General features: G+C 42.6%; 1 protein-coding gene across 2 annotated transcripts in view; it reads right to left on the bottom strand.

The window, feature by feature from the left end:
• ADAMTSL1 (ADAMTS like 1) overlaps positions 1 to 22,413 on the bottom strand; it is a 487,614-nt gene that overhangs the window by 227,029 nt on the left and 238,172 nt on the right. For both annotated transcript variants that reach the window (XM_073552482.1, XM_073552481.1), the window contains exons 6-8: positions 22,233 to 22,307; positions 18,077 to 18,234; positions 1,471 to 1,582 (exon numbers count right to left, since the gene is read on the bottom strand). In XM_073552482.1, coding sequence (XP_073408583.1) covers positions 1,471 to 1,582; positions 18,077 to 18,234; positions 22,233 to 22,307 — 345 coding nt within the window. The remainder of the gene's footprint in view (positions 1 to 1,470; positions 1,583 to 18,076; positions 18,235 to 22,232; positions 22,308 to 22,413) is intronic.

The following is a 22,413-nucleotide window of genomic DNA, read 5'->3' as shown; positions in this document are numbered from 1 at the left end:
TTCTCCTGTCCTGTATACTGGGTGTAATTCTCAGTAGCTGCATTATACTGTATATATACACTGCACAGTACCACTTCTCCTGTCCTGTATACGGGATGTAATTCTCAGTATCTGCATTATTCTGTATATACACACTGCACAGTACCACTTCTCCTGTCCTGTATACTGGGTGTAATTCTCAGTACCTGTACTGTAAATATATACACTGCACAGTACCACTTCTCCTGTCCTGTATACTGGGTGTAATTCTCAGTACCTGTATTATTGTGAATATATACACTGCACAGTACCACTTCTCCTGTCCTGTATACTGGGTGTAATTCTCAGTAGCTGCATTATACTGTATATATACACTGCACAGTACCACTTCTCCTGTCCTGTATACTGGGTGTAATTCTCAGTAGCTGCATTATACTGTATATATACACTGCACAGTACCACTTCTCCTGTCCTGTATACGGGATGTAATTCTCAGTATCTGCATTATTCTGTATATATACACTGCACAGTACCACTTCTCCTGTCCTGTATACTGGGTGTAATTCTCAGTACCTGTATTATTCTGTATATACACACTGCACAGTACCACTTCTCCTGTCCTGTATACTGGGTGTAATTCTCAGTACCTGTACTGTAAATATATACACTGCACAGTACCACTTCTCCTGTCCTGTATACTGGGTGTAATTCTCAGTACCTGTATTATTGTGAATATATACACTGCACAGTACCACTTCTCCTGTCCTGTATACTGGGTGTAATTCTCAGTATCTGCATTATTCTGTATATACACACTGCACAGTACCACTTCTCCTGTCCTGTATACTGGGTGTAATTCTCAGTATCTGCATTATTCTGTATATACACACTGCACAGTACCACTTCTCCTGTCCTGTATACTGGGTGTAATTCTCAGTACCTGTACTGTAAATATATACACTGCACAGTACCACTTCTCCTGTCCTGTATACTGGGTGTAATTCTCAGTACCTGTATTATTGTGAATATATACACTGCACAGTACCACTTCTCCTGTCCTGTATACTGGGTGTAATTCTCAGTAGCTGCATTATACTGTATATATACACTGCACAGTACCACTTCTCCTGTCCTGTATACGGGATGTAATTCTCAGTATCTGCATTATTCTGTATATATACACTGCACAGTACCACTTCTCCTGTCCTGTATACTGGGTGTAATTCTCAGTACCTGTATTATTCTGTATATATACACTGCACAGAACCAATTCTGTCCTATATATTGGGTGTAACTCTCAGTATCTGCTTGTATCCAGGATGTTGTGATGGGGCGTGGTTTTTGTGGGGGTTTCATATTAATGGGGGGCATGGCAAAATGTCCGTAGAAATTGGGACTGTCCGTAAATTTGGGTTCAGTTGTCCAGAAAAATTAGAATACTAGGTTGAAAACCGTGAATGTTACGTTAGTATAAAGTTTAGGGTTAGTTACCTCCTCCACAAGATGCCGAGCATGGAAAGAAGTCAGTTTCTCTCCAGCGATGTATGATTGGCTGGTAGAAGATAAACTGCACCACACTATCAGCAGCACCAGCGTAATGAACCTGAAAAATAAACCAACAGCTCAGTCAACATCCAAATCACATACTAAAAAGTTTGAATGTTTCCTTTGACCCAGGGAGAATTAAAAATGATGTAAACACCTTTATAAAAGAAGTAGTGTTCCTTGTAATCTTAAAAAGTTATATTTAATGTTAAGGACAGTAGAATTATATAAGTCTTTTCATTAATTAATGATTACCACTTAGACAACCCCATTTTAAATGAAATAGTCTCCCTGGTAAAGTATAAATAAAATATACTCACCTCCCGTACCGCTGCCATTCCTGCAATATTGGCATTGAGTCTCGCGGGTGTCGTTTAACATTATTATGCCATATGAGCCCTGCAGCCAAACCGTAGCCGCTATTGGGCTTCTTCGCTCTTACTTCTTCCACTTGTCCGAGGCTCGTCCGAAGAAAGTAATAGCACAGCTGATTGCCTACAAAGGCCCACATGGCATATCAATGTCACATGAGCCACGGGTCTCCTGTGCCGACATCGCTGGAACAACGGCGGTACAAGGGGTGAGTATATTTTACTATTTAATTAAAAAGGCGTAGTCCAGGTATTAATCATTAATAAATGACATTATATGTGATATTCCACACTCTTTAACATTGAAATTGCAACACCAAGAAGGAAAAGTGGTGGAATTCTGAAACTCACCAAATGAAAAAAAAAATTCAACGCATCTAATTTTATTCAGTATCAAGTATGAGCATCACTTGCAGAAATACACACTTACACCCCTTGGCTGCTATCAATGAGGTTATTAATGGTTGACTAAGGAATGTTCTGCTACTTTTAATGCACTTGGGTATAAAAATCATCAAGATTCCCTCCTGGCAGCTCACACTGTAATTGCAATGACATCTCATATGTGCTATATATTTAATTCTTCAAATTTGACAAGACCACATGAAGGAGCCTTCACTAGGGAACATCACATCAGTTCTTCTCCTGGGATTATGATGTGGAGTGGCATAATGTACAGTAGCCAGACCCCTCTAGTCTTCATTCTAGGTACACAAACAGCTTGGCGTTACATTGCTTAGGTGGTGGAACCAGTGGTACGATCATTTCTCCAAAGTGTCCCAGAAGCCATTTTTCTACATGATTACGCTAGGACGCAAGTTGTCCATGCTACTATGAGCAGTCTTTGTGTTCGAAAGATACTATAATGGCCTGCAAAGTCTGCAGACTTTTCTCCCATCCAACACATCAGGGCCGGCTCCAGGTTTTTGAGGGCCCCAGGCGAAAGAGTCTCAGTGGGTCTCCCCTTTAACATATACCACGATTCATGCCGTGTGGCATCCGTGGTGCCGGCCAAAAACGAACTTATCTCCGTGTGGATCACACGGACACGCATGTGATCCACACGGACACACGCTCTGTGGCAAAACACGTTCATGTGAAGGAGGCTATTGATTAGTAGTGTACGTATGAAAGAAAGAAAGAAAGAAAGAAAGAAAGAACAGAGAGAAAGAAAGGAAGAACAGAGAGAGAGAGAAAGTAAGAACAGAAAGAGAAACAAAGAAAGATTAGAGAGAGACATAAAGAAAGAGGGGAAAGAAAGAGAAAGAAAGAAAGAACAGAGTGAATGAAAGAACAGAGAGAAAGAGAAAGAAAGAGGGGAAAGAAAGAATAGAGAGAGAAAGAAAGAGGTTGTCACGGTCACGTGTGGCTGGACACAGCGCCTCCAGCAGGGCAGATTTAGATGACACGCGTGACCCTGGATACACCGCCTCCAGTTGGACGAATTTAAATAATAAAACGTGCAGCTGGATACGCTGCCTCCAACAGAAATACGCGTATGTCTGGAAACCCCACCTCCAGTAAGGCGAATTTAAACAATAAAAGGGAAAACCTGGGTAACAATAACAATGGTGGCCCTGCGATAGGGAATGGGGAAGTGGAGACCTCCTGCACTCCCCTGAGTCAGTGTCTCTACACTCCTAACGTTCCCTAGGCCGGTTCCGCACCGGGCGCCACTCAGGATACCTTTAAACCCTAGCACGCCCTCCACCTACCCCTTTCTAGTGTAATGGCTGGTGCGGAAACTAATCCCACCACTGCACTAAAACACACATAAGGAAAAGAGACAAAACAGGGAAACACCACTTAGCTTTGCTCTGTTGCTTACGCTCCCAGCAACAGAGCCCACCACCTGCGTCCATCTTTTCCTCCGACTGGATCCAACACCATAGTGCAGCCTTGGAGCAAACAGAGTCCACCACCTGCGTGCAGCTGTCCAGAAACAGAGTCCAGCATATGAGTTCAGCTTTCCCGCAAAAGAGTCCAGCATCTTGAGTCCAGCTTTCCAGCAACCGAGTCCAGCATCATGAGTGCAGCTCTACACCATAGCTGCAACTCCACCAAGCCATGCAAGAACTCCTTGCTGACACCATAGCTGCAATTCCACCAAGCCATGCCAGCCCTCCTCGCAGACACCATAGCTGCCACTCCAGGACTCTCACTGAGCTGCCTGGGACTCTTCTTCAGCTCCATCCTTCACCCAGGCTTGCTTGTAACTGAGGACTTATCACCAACAGTGATTACCACACCTGACACTCTTCTATAGAGCAATCACACCTGTTTTATAATTACGTGCACAAAACTAAAGAAACAGAGTGCAATGACGCTCACCATCACCGGGGGGCAAATTTAGAACCAAAGACACCACAATGCAATAATCCTAAAGGCCACGGGGGGCAAACTAGAACAGAAACACACAGCCAAAGGAAAAAAAAGGTTACTTGTGCATTATCTCTGTCATATCCAACCTGGATCATGACAGAGGTGAAAGAAAGAACAGAGAGAGAAAGAAAGAGGGGAAAGAAAGAACAGGGAGAGAGAAAGAAAGAGGGTAAAGAAAGAAAAAAACAGAGAGAAAGAAAGAGGGTAAAGAAAGAAAAAACAGAGAGAAAGAAAGAGTGGACAGAAAAAAAAGAACAGAGAGAGAAAGAAAGAGGGGAAAAAGAACAGAGAGGGAGAGAGAGAGAAAGAAAGAGGGTAAAGAAATAAAGAAAGAACAGAGAAAGAAAGAACAGAGAGAGAGAAAGAAAGAGTGGACAGAAAAAAAAGAACAGAGAGAGAGAAAAAAAGAAAGAGGGGAAAGAAAGAAAGAACAGAGGTAGAGAGAAAGAAAGAGGGGGAAAGAACAGAGAGAGAAAGAAAGAAAGAAAAAGAAAGAGGGGAAGAAAGAAAGAATGAACAGAGAGAGAAAGAAAGAAAGATGGGAAAGAAAGAAAGAACAGAGAGAGAAAGAACAGAGAGAGAGAAAGAAAGAACAGAGAGAGAGGAAAGAAAGAACAGAGAGAATGAAAGAGGGGAAAGAAAGAGAACAGAGAGAAAGAAAGAGGGGAAAGAAAGAGAACAGAGAGAGAAAGAAAGAACAGAGAGAAAGAAACAGAGAGAGAAAGAAATATTCTATAAAGATACCATAGCAGCCCGGCTCCCATTGTAGCGTCCACCTGAGCCTCCCGATGCAAGACATATCATGATCCACTCACATGGCCGGCATCCCCAATTCAAAGGCGATCCCGACAATTCGCGCTGTCAGAGGAAGACATGGTGATGGATCTGAAGCATTCCCTGAAGTTCCTCCATGGTTCCGTCACAATCTCCTCCCGAAATTACCTCATTTCCGGTCAGGTTCCAGCACGTCACTTCCGGTAGAACGTCACGTGCAAGTTTTAAAGTGCTCCTCGGGGCTCCGCCATGTACTCCTGTGTCTGCGGGAAAAGTAAGCTCCTGGCTGGGGCAGTCTCTCTCTCAAAATCGGGACTGTCCCGCTGGATCTGGGACAGTTGGGAGGTATGAATGCTCCCCACCATACACCTCGTACCCGCACGGCCCCACACACATCATACACTCATGGTTCTGCTTTTTATGCCTAGTACACACACGGCTCCGCTCCGTACACCTTGTACATATGCGGCTCTGCTTCATACACATGTGGCTTCATTCCGTACACACCCGGCTCTGCTCTGCTCCGTAAACACATGGCTCAGCTTTGTACACCTCGTACACACACGGCTCCGCTCCGTAAACCTCGTACAAACACGGCCCGGCTCCGCTCCGTACACCTCGTACACATCTGGCTCCGCTCTGTACACCTCGTTTACATGCGGCTCCGCTCCGAACACCTCGTACACATCCCTCTTCGCCCCGTACACCTCGTACACACGCGGCTCTGCTCCCCACACCTCATACACACGCGGCTCTGCTCTGCATACCTCGTACACACGTGGCTCCACTCTGTACACCTCGTACACACGCGGCTCTGCTCCGCACACCTCGTACACACGCGGCTCCGCACACCTCGTACACACATGGCTCCCCTCACCTCGTACACACGGCTGCGCTCCATACACTTCGGACACACATGGCTCCCCACACCTCATACATATGCGGCACTGCTACATCCACCCTCTAAACACCTCCTTACCCCACACATAAACTTGCCTCATCCAGCACCATGACAACCAGCACAGCATAGTCCTGCAGTCAGACACCGAGGCCCCTGATCATGTGACCACTGACTCCCCCCCTCCTGTGACCTCATCACAGGTTCTGTGCGTACAGAAGAGAGCAGCCTAGCGGTGGTTGCTGGCTGTGAGGGGCTGCGGTGGGTCGTTCCGGGAGGGCGAGGATGGGGTCGGTGCATGGGGGGCGTGGCGTCGACAGTTGGGAGCTATGTACAGTATACCAGACAGCGTGAGTGGGCCCCCCCATCTCTCCAGGGCCCCGGCACTTGCCCGAGTGCTGACGCCGGCCCTGCAGCACATCATTGGTCAGCAAATGCAAAGAGACCTTTAGCAGCAGATCTTGATTTATGCGCACAAATGCATTCAGAGTGGCCGCTCTATTGCTCTATTCTTCTGACAATTATTACTAACCTCAATGATAGCATGTCTTATCATGTAAGTGGGTGTATTTCTTCATGTGGCGTTTAAACTTGATACTGAATAAATTGAAATGTTTCAAAAATGTTGACTCCATTTTTTCATAATTTCCATATCATTAACATTTCTATCCATCATGTGATTTCCATATTTCTACGATTTTTACATTCTTCCTTCAATGCTGAAGAGCGTATTTATCATTGTATATCAACTTTGAGTGTTTTGAGTTAAGTTACAGTTTAGGAACAGAGAAACAGAATTCATGGGAAAAAAAGATGCATTACAAAATGGATTCAAACAAAAGCAGAAAGGCCCTATTGACCGTAATGGAGCCTGACTGATTTCAATTTGGTTCTGCTCATTGAAGGGAACAAATTCTGTGTTCAGAAATGGAATCCGGGCAGCCCCAATTCTAGTAAACAAGTAAACAAGTCCCTTCTTTTTCGGGTTGCACCTGTTTTGCAGCAGACCCATTTTCTACTGTATATGAGCTCCTTAGCAAAACGGAACATGGAATCGGAACTCAAAGAACGGGTCTGAACACAGCCTGTCTGTGAATGGAAACATTCTTGCTTTCATTCAGAGACTGAAAACACATCCTGATCCGGTCAAGCTGCGTGGAAATGGCGAGGGACTGAGAGCAACATATATAAGAAAATTGCATAACGTTTCATTACATAAAGATGGGACATAAAATGCAATTAAGTGCATTCTGTACGCATTAAAAAGTCACACTCCCCCTTTCCCTAGTATATTGCACATTCCCCAGTTCTGCACATGATTTAGGAAAACTCATTTTACTATTGGATCCGAGCTAAAGAGCTATTCTGTTTCTAATTTCAAGCTCAGCCTCTATATACACTGAGGACGTACGATACATCTACACTTTGCATATAATGTGTATATTCGTGATAGGAGTAGCACATTTCTACATCTAATGATTTAAACATTTATGCCATCTAAATCCTAGAGGTGGAAACTGGTTAGGAAATGATTGGCAGGCTCTGGAAAAAGCAAGGGCAAGCACAAGTTATATCCTCAAATTGGAAAGCATGCGAAGAATGTATATGAATAACATCTGGCAAATGTAAGGCTGACCTCTTATTACATAGAAAAATAAAAACGGCCAGAGGATCACGCTGGTATCTTAATGTGCAAGCAGAGCCGCACACTTCTGATAGCTTATCGTTTATTCATTAGGTGCTCATTTGTCACACTCATTACAAGCTAGTAAGGCATGTAGTAAGTAGCTTGTCGGCTAATTTAAGATGTGCTTCTCACTTTCACAGTGATAAAGCTTATTTCGCCGGTGGGGTAATGGTTTCAGGGAATACTTTTAGAAATTCTACAGTGAAAGGTATCAAGATAAAACTTATAAAATCAACAAATTGAACAGATCTCCCTCCAGGTAATCCATGCTCGGCTTACCGTCAATCACATTTCTAAGGACCTTTCATACGGCAGCTGAGGGATAAGAAAAATGACCCCAGTCTTTCAAAATGTTATGTGGTTTGAAGCTGTAGAAGGAACAGAAGGACTGCTGTCTTACTTCTAGGGGAATTCTTTAAAGGGGTTGTCTAGGAGTTTTATTGTTTTCGTGTAAGGGGCTAAAAACTAACAGGTACCGTAGGTAGATGCTAATTACCTGCCTCTTCTGCCCGATGCTGATCTCTGCCTGCTCAGAGCGGTAATAATAATAATAATCTCTATTTTTATATAGCACTAACATATTCCGCAGCGCTTTACAGTTTGCACACATTATCATCACTGTCCCGGTAACTCCTGCCGGTGATTCCCCTCCCGCCACAGTAAACTAAGCTGCGACCTGCTCGTCACTTAACTACAGTATTTAGCGTGGGAGCGAGCACTCTAAAATCATACTGATAAGAAATTGATTGTAGCTACAATAAAAGATGTTATCTGATCATGCTTGGGTGCTAACCAAGTATCTTGGGCATGCTAGAAAAATATGTTCGAGACACCGCGGCTGTTGGACAGCCACAACACAAGCAGTCGAGACACCGCGGCTGTTGGACAGCCACAACACAAGCAGGGATTGGCTAACAAATAGGCCATCCCTACATGTGTTGTGGCTGTCAAACAGCAGCGAGACTTGCAGCCGCGGGTCTCGAACATATATTTCGAACAAGCTATAGACATAGTGCATAGTGGTTATTTCCCTCACCCCTACAATGTACAGCTAATGTTTCTATAGGTTTCTAGACATCTAGGCACCAACCATGAGAGTTGCTGATTTTTCAACATTTAATAAGTTCACATAAAGTATTAACCAAGCTGAGTTCATATGAGTGTAGGTAAAATCAGCCATTTTTCAGCCAGAAAAACTGGACTATGTAGAATCACCTGTTTTGCACATTAATAATATAAAGTATAATAATAAGCCATACACTGTTCTCTATGTTAAGAATTGCAATGGATTTGTAAAGAATGGATGCCATTAGGCCATTGTCTTGCAGTGGTCTGTGTGCTTTCTATATGCTTTGCATACGGACAGCACACGTACGTAAAATAAGCTCATCTGAATTAGATCTAAATGTTACTGCAAAGAAAAAATGCAATCAGTGTCATCATAAACTACATGAAAAATATCACGGTGATCACAACTACTTAGACTAGTTGTAATTGTCATAATATTTTTAAAGTAGTTTATTGTGGCATTGCATAAAACAGTGTATCTGACTCTATATCTACACTACATGTAGGGTAGTACTTTATATAGTGGGATACCAACAATTATATCGCTAGTGAAATACAGTACCAACATGAATAGAGATGATGGCGACCAGAAATAGTTAATAATAATAATAGGTTCAGTAGTGCATCTATTAATTAACTGGATGGGTCCTTCCGTGCCAGCTGTGAAAGTTTATTTTTCTACCTCCTGCTGCCCGGGCACTTCCAGGTCATGCTGCCCACAACAGGAACATTCCACCGGAATTTGCATAAAACAGTATTAAAGTGTTCTTGGAGGGAAATCACTAATCTTTCTAATCATCTCTGATCTCAGGGCTATTTCTGCAGCCAGAGCAGTCCCTAGCATGCGATTCACGGTATTCTAACTCTGACTTGATACCCTACTGTACATCCTAACCATGTGCGTTTTAGAAATGATAGAGCCATCAGACTAAATAAGGTGTAGGCACTCATTAGGTGTCTCATCTAGAGGTATGAAGACAGAACAGAAAGACTAAATCAACCAATTGGTCATATGAAATGAAAAGCGTCTACTACATGTCCCAAATCATATTCATGTGCTTTTGAATACCTACAGGATCTAAGCATTAATCTCCATGCAATGTCTGCAGGGAGTTTGAATGTTCTCCCCGTGTTTGTTTGGGTTTCCTCCTGCACTCCATAGCCTACTGATAATGGATGTAGACTGTGAGCCCCAGAGTAATGCACTGTGGAATACGCCTGTGACGACTCCTGGAGTAGACCCTCTGGGTAGTGGCACCAACCCTCCCAGGGCGAGCTGACCTAGTGAGGTCCCCCCCTATACAGGTAGTGTCAGGGGCAAGCCCAAGGGGGTAAGGTACGACTGCTGGCACCAGGTGGCCGGCTCACAGGAGACACGAGCGAGTGTGTCTAGCAACAGGGAATGTGCAGAGTACAAGAGTGTGCAAAGCGTGGACACAGGGGCACACAGGGTATAGGACAATACAGGGCGAGTGTACGGGAGCACGGAGAGTACAGGACAATACAAGGCATGTACACAGGAGTGCGCTAGATGCAGGATAGTGCAAGGTGGGTACACGAGAGCACGTATGGCGTGCACAGACAAGCACACCCGGGTGTGAGCAAAGCAGCACGCCAGAGTACAGATTTAGACAGAGTGTGCACAGAGAGCACGCCTGAGTGCAAGTTTAAACAGAGCACAGAGCAGAGGCAGAGCATGTGCAATGAAGCACGATAGAACACAGAGCAGAGTGTATGCACGGAGCATGTGCTGGGAAGCACGGCAAGGCAGAGTACAGGAACGGAGCACAAGGCAGAGTACAGGAACAGAGGACCAGAGGACAGAGCAGACAGGCAAGGACCAAGCCAGGAAGCACAACAATAATCAGTCTCCTCCCACAGGAAGAGGTAGCCTGATATAGGGCAGGAGCACAGGGACTTCCGGGTCAGGTTCTCCAGGACCATAGAGAGGACAAGGCTGCAGCTAGGAACGAGAAGAGAGCACATGCGCACTAGCAACGTTGTGCAGCCATGAAACTAAGTACGAGAGGTGCGCATGCACACATGACGGCAATCCCGGAGCGCCCGCGGCGACGGAAGTGGTGATGCCGGGTGTGGGGTTCCGCTCCCAGGTGAGAGCGGCGTGACAGGTGGTGTGACAACGCCAGCTAGAAAGAGAAAACTGCATCTTGGAGGCAGTTTACTCTATGAGATTTCCTAGGCGCTCTCAGACTGCCCAGTTTATATTCCTCATTACCCTACATGACAGCATGGCTCTATACCACATAAATAGCTGTGAAATTTTACAGGAACAGGATGCAACACGGAAGATCTCTCAATGACAATGTACAGGAAGGACATCTCACTTGTAGTTGAGTTTGTGCTGTCCTTTCCACATTAATCATATCAGTACATCCCCTTTTGAGATTAGACATTCCCTTGCAAATCTCTACCCACAGCAGCCGCAGCAGGACTTTCTTTTCTCATATAGTAGTCACAGCAGGGCTTTCTCCCTTCCCACAGTAGTCACAGCGGGGTTGTCTCCCTTCCCACGGTAGTCGCAGCAGGGCTTTCTCCCTTTCCACAGTAGTCACAGCAGGGCTTTCTACCTTCCCATAGTAGTCACAGAAGGGCTTTCTCCCTTCCCACAGTAGTCACAGCGGGGTTGTCTCCCTTCCCATGGTAGTCGCAGCAGGGCTTTCTCCCTTTACATAGTAGTGACAGGAGGGCTTTCTCCTTTCCCACAGTAGTCACAGCAGGGCTTTCTATTCTCATATAGTAGTCACAGCAGGGCTTTCTCCCTTCCCATAGTAGTCACAGCAGGGCTTTATCCCTTATGATATTAATCACAGCAGGGCTTTCTCCCATCTCACAGTAGTCACAGCAGGGCTTTCTCCCTTCCCACAGTAGTTACAGCCGGGCTTTCTCCATTCCTACAGTTGGTGAATGTTTTTCCCAGCAATATACGCTCCTGAAGGATGATGATGGAACTTGATATTCAGATTCAAGGATGATTTTTATTTTTAATTCAAACTAGAATACAACTGGTTTCGACTTCTTAGAGTCTTCCTCAGGTATAATGTCAAGCTATATGCGAATGAGCCTTGGCTCAAATTTTGCTACGAAGTGCGCCGAGTGTTATTTAACTGTGATCCAGTTCTTTCACATGAGAGAATTGAATCACCCGTGCGGAGAAGATGGAGAACTTAATTTCTCCATCTTCTCCACATCTCTCACACTCTGTGCGAGTCGGACTGCACTCGAATGACATCTGATGATTTTCACACACCTATAGACTTGTACGGGTGCGTGCCGTCCGAAATATCCTGCCAATCGCAGCATAGTTGGCAGTGCTCCATAATATTATATATATAATTTCTCTACACTTTACATGTTCAATCATCTAACCTGGTGCCTTACATTAGCCCACCACTGCCTCCTCTGCTCAGGTCAGCATTCCATTTCTGCTGCTTCCAGGATGACTGTCTCATTAGAATGAGGAGTGCAGTAGTAAATCTAAAACAAGCCTTAGGCCGGGGTCACACTTGCGAGAAACTCGCACGAGTCTCACATCTCAATACCCGGCACTGCCGCCGGCACTCGGGACCGGAGCGGATAGCTGCATAGAAATACAGTCATGGCCAAAAGTATTGACACCCCTGCAATTCTGTCAGATAATACTCAGTTTCTTCCTGAAAATGATTGCAAACACAAATTCTTTGGTATTATTATCTTCATTTAATTTGTCTTAAATGAAAAAACACAAAAAGAATTGTCCTAAAGCCAAATTGGATATAATTCCACACCAAACATAACAAAGAGGGTGGACAAAAGTATTGGCACTGTTCGAAAAATCATGTGATGCTTCTCTAATTTGTGTAATTAACAGCACCTATAACTTACCAGTGGCACCTAACAGGTGTTGGCAATAACTAAATCACACTTGCAGCCAGTTGACATGGATTAAAGTTGACTCAACCTCTGTCCTGTGTCCTTGTGTGTACCACATTGCGCATGGAGAAAAGAAAGAAGACCAAAGAACTGTCTGAGGACTTGAGAAACCAAATTGTGAGGAAGCATGTGCAATCTCAAGGCTACAAGTCCATCTCCAAAGACCTGAATGTTCCTGTGTCTACCGTGCGCAGTGTCATCAAGAAGTTTAAAGCCCATGGCACTGTGGCTAACCTCTCTAGATGTGGCCGGAAAAGAAAAATTGACAAGAGATTTCAATGCAAGATTGTGCGGATGTTGGATAAAGAACCCCCACTAACATCCAAACAAGTTCAAGCTGCCCTGCAGTCCGAGGGTACAACAGTGTCAACCCGTACTATCCGTCGGCATCTGAATGAAAAGGGACTGTATGGTAGGAGACCCAGGAAGACTCCACTTCTTACCCCGAGACATAAAAAAGCCAAGCTGGAGTTTGCCAAAACTTACCTGAAAAAGCCTAAAACATTTTGGAAGAATGTTCTCTGGTCAGATGAGACAAAAGTAGAGCTTTTAGGGCAAAAGCATCAACATAGAGTTTACAGGAGAAAAAAGAGGCATTCAAAGAAAAGTACACGGCCCCTACAGTCAAACATGGCGGAGGTTCCCTGATGTTTTGGGGTTGCTTTGCTGCCTCTGGCACTGGACTGCTTGACCGTGTGCTTGGCATTATGAAGTCAGAAGACTACCAACAAATTTTGCAGCATAATATAGGGCCCAGTGTGAGAAAGCTGGGTCTACCTCAGAGGTCATGGGTCTTCCAGCAGGACAATAACCCAAAACACACTTCAAAAAGCAATAGAAAATGGTTTGAGAGAAAGCACTGGAGACTTCTAAGGTGGCCAGCAATGAGTCCAGACCTGAATCCCATAGAACACCTGTGGAGAGATCTAAAAATGGCAGTTTGGAGAAGGCACCCTTCAAATATCAGGGACCTGGAGTAGTTTGCCAAAGAAGAATGGTCTAAAATTCCAGCAGAGCATTGTAAGAAACTCATTGATGGTTACCGGAAGCAGTTGGTCACAGTTATTTTGGCTAAAGGTTGTGCAACCAAGTATTAGGCTGAGGGTGCCAATACTTTTGTCCGGCCCATTTTTGGAGTTTTGTGTGAAATGATCAATGTTTTGCTTTTTGCTTCATTCTCTTTTGTGTTTTTTCATTTAAGACAAATTAAATGAAGATAATAACACCAAAGAATTTGTGTTTGCAATCATTTTCAGGAAGAAACTGAATATTATCTGACAGAATTGCAGGGGTGTCAATACTTTTGGCCATGACTGTACATGCAGCCGCACACTCCGGTCCCGAGTGCCAGCGGCAGTGCCGGGTATTGAGACGCGAGACTCAAGTGTAACCCCGGCCTTAAAGGTGCGATAGGATAGGAAAGGCAGGGAGTTATGATTTAAGACCTACCACAGCAATCTCCACGCCACAGTGGTGACAATTCTAGAAGCAGGAGAAATGTCCGCTGCTCTGCGCAGAACAAGCAGAAGGAGCTAAACAGAGGGTACAAGAGTCACTTTTTTAGTCACAAGGTCTTGGGTCGCTTAAACTCTTCAGATCAATATTATGTAAAAGCACAGATTATGTGTTGTAATATAATAGTACATTTTCCCAAGCTACAAACTCAGCTTTGCTATCTCTATATTCTTATACTAAAACCAGATGTGTAGGTTTATTGTAACTCTATCGAGAATTTCTCATTAGGTTTCACAATACAAACTGCAGATTTTATTCAAAGCATCTCGAAGACCGGATGATGCTGATGTACATACTTTAAAAATCCATGGCAAAATGGTTGTATAATAGTATGGTATAGTTTTCTCTTCTGATACTGAAATGAGTATTTTACACTAGTAAGTTAATAAATAGAGCGGGATTCTATATTAATACAATTTTAATATCAGGTGGGAAAAGATTCCGATAAGACTTAAGACATTCTGACTGTACACCAGCCTCATCAGGTAGGAGATTTATAAAATTCAGGACAGTATAGATTTTGCATTGTTAAAACTCGTAACAGATAACAGATATGTTTTAATTACTACAATATTTCTTTGTAGACAAGTTTAGGAGGCGAGTTGTTTTATTACTGTTGCTGTACATTTACATACATGTAGTGTATTTTCCTAAAAAAAGATAAGTCCAAATATATCTTTATATATATAGATTTCCTTTTTCTACATTTCACAAAAAATGGAACTGTCTACCTTATAGCTGCAGTACAATAAATATACTGTAGTAACCTCGCTAATGAGGCAGCAGATGTCGGAAAGTTAACGGTTCACATATATGAAGAATTCCGAGCAACTGGCTCTGGATCAAAAATATTTTACAGAGTATCATTTTAGGGTGGCTGAAATGAGTGAAATATGGAATGTTGGGAACTGGACTTCCATAACCATTAACTTGTAAAACCGGGATTAATCGCCCACCCTGCACAAAAGGCTTGACGTTGAGTTGTATATTTGTGAAAGACGGTAACAGATAATTCTCATTATTTCAATAGGTCCTATCGTAAATAAATGCTAGGGTAATAATGAATCAGATGTTGCTTCATATGTAGCATACTTGTGCCACATAGCCCCTTGTAATGGGTAGTGCACCAACTGACTTTGGGTCCCTTGACGCTACCGAAACGTCTCGGATTCAGTGTAGCACTCTACAGTTCTGTGACTAAGGGCCTCTCAAGGTCTTTATGACCTTCTTAAAAAGCTTTCATTTTATTGTGATTCCCAAATGCTATATTTTTCTTGTGGTTCTAAAAGAAGGCAAGTATTACTTCCAGCAATGTGTTTTACATTACCTCAAACAGCCGAAAACCATGTACCGAGCGGGAAATAGTGCTGTTTCATCTGTCAGTGCGCACAGATTAGTTGAAAGTTCAATGTGCCTACTGATGTCTTGGGAGAAGCTAACCAATACATTAACTTTGCCATATTGAATAGTCATTTTCATGCAAATCATGTAAGTTGCATGTCACTAGTAAGTATTGTCTGAGAGAGACCACTCAGTGTTCATGGCAGGCAAAATATCATCTGTTCAAACCTCAGGGTGGACTGTTCTTTATCCCAAAATGTTTCCAAAAAGCCTTCATCAACTAAGCTTTAAAGAAACCCGAAAATGATTATTCCTGGAATACAATGCTACATATATTTTAGGGCCAAACATAAAAAGGACCTGCTCAGCTAAGCTTGGCATTCAGCACATAGAGTTATATTAAATGCCATATGGTGGTCCAGAAAAATACGATTTTCCTATAATCAGGGTTCCAAAGGCTTCTGCAATGATCTTGTACGATTGGTATTTTCAATTCCATATTTAGACCCTGCCATTTGAATGGAAAAATCTAGAATGTATTTTGGGGGAACTCTAGACCATCAGGACTTTTGTACTAGTATGTGCAAGACAGAACTAATTTAGCTGTAGCCATAAAAACCATATGAAAGAGGAATTTCCATCTTGGCCCTTCATAGTAAAATGGAGAAATGTGTCTTTAAAGAAGCACTCTCATCAAAATTGTTATCCTCTCAATATATTGCAGCAATCATATATTATAGTGCTGTGTTCATTTTGCCTTTCTACCCAACTAATTCTTCTCTTTTCCATTAGGTCTATGACATCATGTCATTAAAACCAGACTAGCTGAATCCCTCTAACCTCTATGCAGAAACAGGAAGTCTCTTTTCTGTGCATGAGTCATCACTGCCAAAGTCCCTGGCGGGGGGAGGAGGGAGATGGTAGATCAGGAGGTAAAGAAGGGGATGATTCATGCAGGGAAATAGATTTCCTGTTTCTTTTTAGAGCAGAGAAAACAGAAGAATTAACTGGGTAGAAAGACAAAATGAGTAATTGTAAGTACACAGAGTTATTGTCATGATGGGTATCTGGGAAGGAACACTAGGGAAAGGGGGAGTGGAGACCCCTAGGCAGATCTGACAACACCCTGTCTCCTCTAACGTCCCTAAATAGGTTCCACACCTATCGCCGAGCAGGAGCCTTATTCCTGACTGCCCCTAGCGATAGGCCCTGGATAGGGAGGGGACAGGGTTCCACTAGTCGGCCCCCACTTCAACTAAAGAAAAGGTAAACAAACGAGGGAATACACTTCGCTTGAGAAGACACCAAAGAAATCTTTCCAGCTATCCTCGAAGAGAACTCCAAGGAGGAACTAGTCAACTACTAGTACTTCCAACCAGACAGAGAAATAGAACTATCACCAGCGCCTTGCTGAAGCGACTAAAGTCATTTAAACATCCAGCAAGGGTGTGTTAATTAACAGCAGGCGGTTGAAATCACTGCTAGGTCCTAGAGGGAGAAGGCTATTACTCAACAGCAGAGGTGCAAAATCCAGAAGGTGCCTGCAGAGTCAAACGCAATGACTTTCCACAGTCGGATCCAGAATGACTGTCTGTCACACCTGACACACCCGTGACAGATAAATAATATGATGACTGCAATATATTAAGAGGATAGAAACTTTGATGGGAGGTGGAGTGCTTCTTTAAGTGGGAGTATGGAAACAGTGTTGGTCATCCATGCTTAACTATTTCTACAACGCCGGCCACCCAAGACTACTGCAGAGAAACAAATATTCCCATTTCAGCAACGAATTAATCTAATTATATGATTAACTGGGCTGATGTACTTATGAGCCTAAAGGTACTGTCACACTTAGCGATGTACCAGCGATCCCGACCAGCGATATGACGCGGTCAGGATCGCTGGTACATCGCTAAGTGGTCGCTAGTGAGCTGCCACACAGGCAGATCTCACCAGCGACATCGCTGGGGACGGGGGTCGCTACTTACCTGTCACACCAGGCGATCCTGCGTCCTCCCGCCCGGCTCCACGCTCGTCGCTCGTCTCTCCACAGGAAGCGCCGCAGGAAGCTGACGACGAGAAACAGTCCTGGACGTTCTCGTTCGATCAGCGATAACCAGCGGGGGAGCGGGTCGTAGGTAAGTATCAGACACAGAGAAATCGCTAGCAATATCGCTATAACGTCACTAGTTATAGCGATATTGCTAGCGATATCTCTTAGTGTGACAGGCCCTTTACTTGAACACTATTACAAAGAACAGAACCTATCACAGGAATTTGTCTAGAAATTGCCTAGTGAGGAACAAAAAGTTGGTTTGACACATATAAACCTGGCACATGGCATGTATGTCTAAATTTTTGTCAGAAATGATGTACGAATTTGGACTTGTTTTGCTTAAGAAATTTACTCCCATTTTTTCTCTAACTAGGTATCTACTTTATATCTAAAGATGACCTGTTGAGTCTGATCTCTATTTCACTGACATAACTAACTCCTGGTACCCTATCATTTCAAATAAAGACTACAAAACTATCCGGTGCAGCCAAGAATCTTTTACAGCAGTCTTGTTACTTTTAGCTTACCTTTACCGAGAAGTCTGCAGAAAGAGGACCACCCATCCGAAGGATTTCTTTGTCAGGGAATCTTTGAAAGTCCACAGTAGTGTTGTCCACCAGAAATGAGCCTGTGCTGCTAAGTCCGTTCTCACCTTTCACACCTTGAAGGGTCTTAGTTTCCAAGTCTGTAAATGTTAGACAGAACATGTGAGTGGTCCTGGGACCCCATTCTCATGATTTGTGGGAACCCCAGTGATCAGCACATTATCATTATGTTAAACGTCATATTATCCCATGGATGGAGCGTAATTTTATCACACATCCTTTCAGTTTAAAATTATTCTGTGTAGCTTTATAATATTGTTATTCTTATACAATTTTACCTAATTTACTCTACTATGCAACAGAATTAGGCATGTATACAATAATGCTGTAAAGTAAGAATGCATTAGTTATAGTCTTAACCCCTTCACGACATGTGCCGTACATGAGCCCCATAGGCAATGGCTGTTTGTTGCAACCAGATCCCGGATTGGCAATGAGTTGCTATGACAGCTGGGGGTCTGTTGAAGACCTCCTTGCTTGTCATTATGGAACACCCTTGAATCCCTGCCTGTGGCCGCAATTTTTACTACATGTTCAAGTCCCCTAACAAGTACAGTGAAAAGTAAAAAAAAAAAAACTATAAAAGTTCAAATGACTCTCCTTTTCCCCATTAAAAAAAATATACATATTTGGTATTGTTGTGTTCAGAAAACTCTGAGTTATCAAAATATAAAAATTATTAACCTGATCGGTAAATATCGTAAACTGAAAAAAATTGAAGAACCTCAAAAAATGCTGTAACAAGTGCTCAATACGTCTTATCTATCGTAAACTGGTATCAATAAAAATGTCTTGCCTCGCAAAAAATAAGCCATCAAACCGAAAAATGAAAATGTTATGGGTCTCAGAAAATGGCAACACGACCCTCAAAATATTTTTTTCAAATCTCACATTTTTTTTCACCCCTAAAATAACAAAAACACCCAACATGTTTGGTATCACCGTAATCGTACTGATGAGCGGAATCTTATTGCGAGGTCCTTTTCACCAAAAAATGTACACTGTAAAAACAATTCCCGAAAAAACAATGTCAGAATTGTGCTTTTTTTTTTACAATTTCTCCCTACTTGGAGTTTTATTTCCAGTTTTCCAGTACACATGTGGTAAAATGAATGATGTAATTCTTTTCTTTTTCTTTTCAATGTTCTTTTTATTGGAAAGATTAAATTGAATTAACAGTGAATGAGATAATGAGTGGTGTCGTTCAAAAGTACAACTCGTCCCTGAAAAAACGAGCCATCATTTGTTTATAGGGACATAGAAATAAAAAAAAGTTATGTCTCTGGGAAGAAGGTGAAAACGCAAAAAAATTGAAATTGGCCACGCCATAAATTTTTTTTTTAGTTTTTATTTTATTAATAATGCAGAGTTAGAAAAAAAAAAAAAAATAGAAATGTAAATGAAGTCAGTATTTGGTGTGAAAGCCTTCTTACGCTTCAGCATTTTATACACACCTGCTTAAAACTTTAGTAAAGTACAAAATATGAAAAAACACCATAGGCAGATTGTAACTCGACTCGTAGGAATTGCATAAAGTGACACTGGAGCACGCGACCTGCTGAGTGGTTTCTTATACGGAGCGCGATGGAGCACCGAGCGCTTGCCTTACAGCTATCTGACCGAATCAAGTGATTACAAGGTGCTAATCCCTACAAAATGTTCTGTTCCAGAAAGCCAAAAGTAAATGAAGGCATAAATCTAACAGCTGCCATTAGCAGATATACTATACTGACGTTTCGCTCAGTTTCCTGAGAGCTATGTACCAGTTACACCCCTCCCCCATTCTCATCCATCTCCCTTTATGATGACGTGAGTATTGGTCTATTAAATGCTTTTCTTTTGCCTTTTACTCTGTACTTTAAAATGTATACACAGAATAATTTTCAAAAAAATGTTGTCACCTACCAGCACTCTAATGATGTACTGGGCTAAAATCCAGATGCAGTAGATCCCCCAGAGGCCGTAGGTTTCCTGTTTCTACAAGCTGTTTCCTTCCTACTTATACTGGCAGAGGAGGTAACACTAGCCCCAATTGTTTTCCGAAAGCTCTTTTCTAGTATGTACAACCATCACATGGGCAGCATTTTTACGCATTGCTTGCAGTTTAATAATTAAGTACTGTTACTTTAAGGGTGAACAGTTGGTTTTCTTCCCTGTCACAGACCTGCGCCAGCTACAGGGCCAATAGTGATTTACTACTGCCCTAGTGAGGAATTGGTGCCTTACCTCCCTATTCACTAAATCGCTAGCTGCCAAATTATTTGTGCATGTTATTCTAGAGTTGGCGCGCAGGGGTCAATTACTTGGTTGTCAATTCTTAATAGATTTAGTGACCATAAAGAACAATACTTAGACTGGTTTCACACTAGCGTTTCTTAGCGCTGCGCTTCGTGCGCGTCCATGCGCATGCGTCCTGCGCCCCTATCTTTAACATGGGGCGCATGGTCTAGCGTATGCACACGTTCGTATGCATTTTCGTGCACGTGCGTTTTTTGTAGTGTGCGCCTAGGCACGCCAGACGCAACCTGTTGCATTTTTGGTCCGTCCGACCTCTCAAAAAAACACATGCGCACACTTGCGCACGGAATGCGCAAAAAAAATCACATTACAGTCTATGGGAACGCAGGCGTGCGCATGGCCTGCGTTTAAAATCGCATGCGTTGTAAGAGTTAACATGGCTAGAAATTGGTTAAAACGCATGCGCCTAAAAAAAGCAAGCGCATACAAAACGCATGATGCGTTTTTTGTATGCGATTCTATTGTGCACGAAGCGCAGCGCTAAAAAACACTAGTGTGAAACTAGCCTTAACCATAATGTAGCAAATAAAAATGAGTAAGTCCTTAGTGAAGCTGAGTAAAATATGGGGTGCCACTCGTACACTTTGGGCTCGTGCACTAGACCGATTTTCTTGGATGACTGCTAGCCGTGGTTTTCAAGGACAGCACTCGTACCTATGATATTCTATGGGGCTGTGTACATGCTCCACTTTTTTCTTTGGACCGAGTGGTCCGTGGAAAAAATGTGAGACAAGTCTGATTTTGATCTGAGTGTCGCATCCAAATCGGCAAGATCATGGATCCGTTAAAAAAATCCGTCCATACTTGGATGACATCTGAGTGCAGTCCGATTTTCATGGACTGACAAAATAGAGAACAGGGGGAAACTTTTTATTTTCTCCACCATCAGAAATGATGCCACTTTGATCAAAGTCTGATCAGAATAATCAGATTGTTATTTCTCGGATTTGGAGACATCGGTCGAGTGAACCTACCTTTAACTTGCAAATTTCAAGAACTGATGAATCTCTTTCTAATTCATCATTGCTGTTATTGCCATCATCTTTCTTTATCTTCTGGACTCATGACAGTCATGGTAGGTTAAAGGGAATCTATCAGCAAGTTTTTGCTCCGTAAACTGACAGCAGCATAATGTAGGGACAGAGACCCTGATTCCAGCTATGTATCACTTAGTTTTGGCTGCAGCAGTCGTGATAGAATCCCTGTTTGCTCTGCTGCAGATCTATCGATGCTGTCCTCTGTATAACCCCGCTCACACCACTGATTGGCAGTTTTCTGTGCATAGGCAGAAAGCTGCTAATCATTGGTGGGGGCATGGCTACACAGATTAGCTGGTCTTTCTTGCGCAGGACATTTAGTCCTGCAATGATAATCTCTAGCTGATAAAACACTGATTGCATTGAAACGACAGCAAGTTGCTGAGCAAGTGACACATCTCTGGTGTCAAGGTCTCTGCTCTTACATTATGCTGCTTACAGATTAAAAAGCAAAAACCTGCTGACAGATTCCCTTTAATGACTTATATAGAATGTAGATAAAAGTATATAATATATTAGATTATAAAGTTTTTTTAACTTGAAAATTATTACAGTTAAAGTCTGTCTTGTAAGTTAAATAATAATTTTAATTAAATTTTAATTTTTAATTATAAAAAGATGAACTGAATAGGAAGCAATTCTCTAATACAACCTTACACGTTCACCCATGCTTCAGTCATCTGGATGTTCAAATCTTTATTTTTCCTTATTTGAAATTTTAAAATATCTATGTGTATACTTACACAGGTGATCAGGACCCTTAAGAACCAGCCGGATGTGTCGACTCCCATAAGGTATTACAACCACAGTGTCATCCACTAAAAAAAAGAAAAATAAAGTAAAAAAAAAAGAAAAAAGAAAAAAAATACAATCAAAATTTCTTCACAATGATAATTTGTCCAGAACCATACAGGAATGTAAAGA

Source organism: Dendrobates tinctorius, unplaced genomic scaffold (genome assembly GCF_039654945.1).
Source record: "Dendrobates tinctorius isolate UK_male_01 unplaced genomic scaffold, ASM3965494v1 ptg000191l, whole genome shotgun sequence".
In the NCBI taxonomy this organism is placed as follows: domain Eukaryota; kingdom Metazoa; phylum Chordata; class Amphibia; order Anura; family Dendrobatidae; genus Dendrobates; species Dendrobates tinctorius.
The sequence above is the reverse complement of the archived record's forward strand: the minus strand, read 5'-3'. Positions and strand labels throughout refer to the sequence as shown.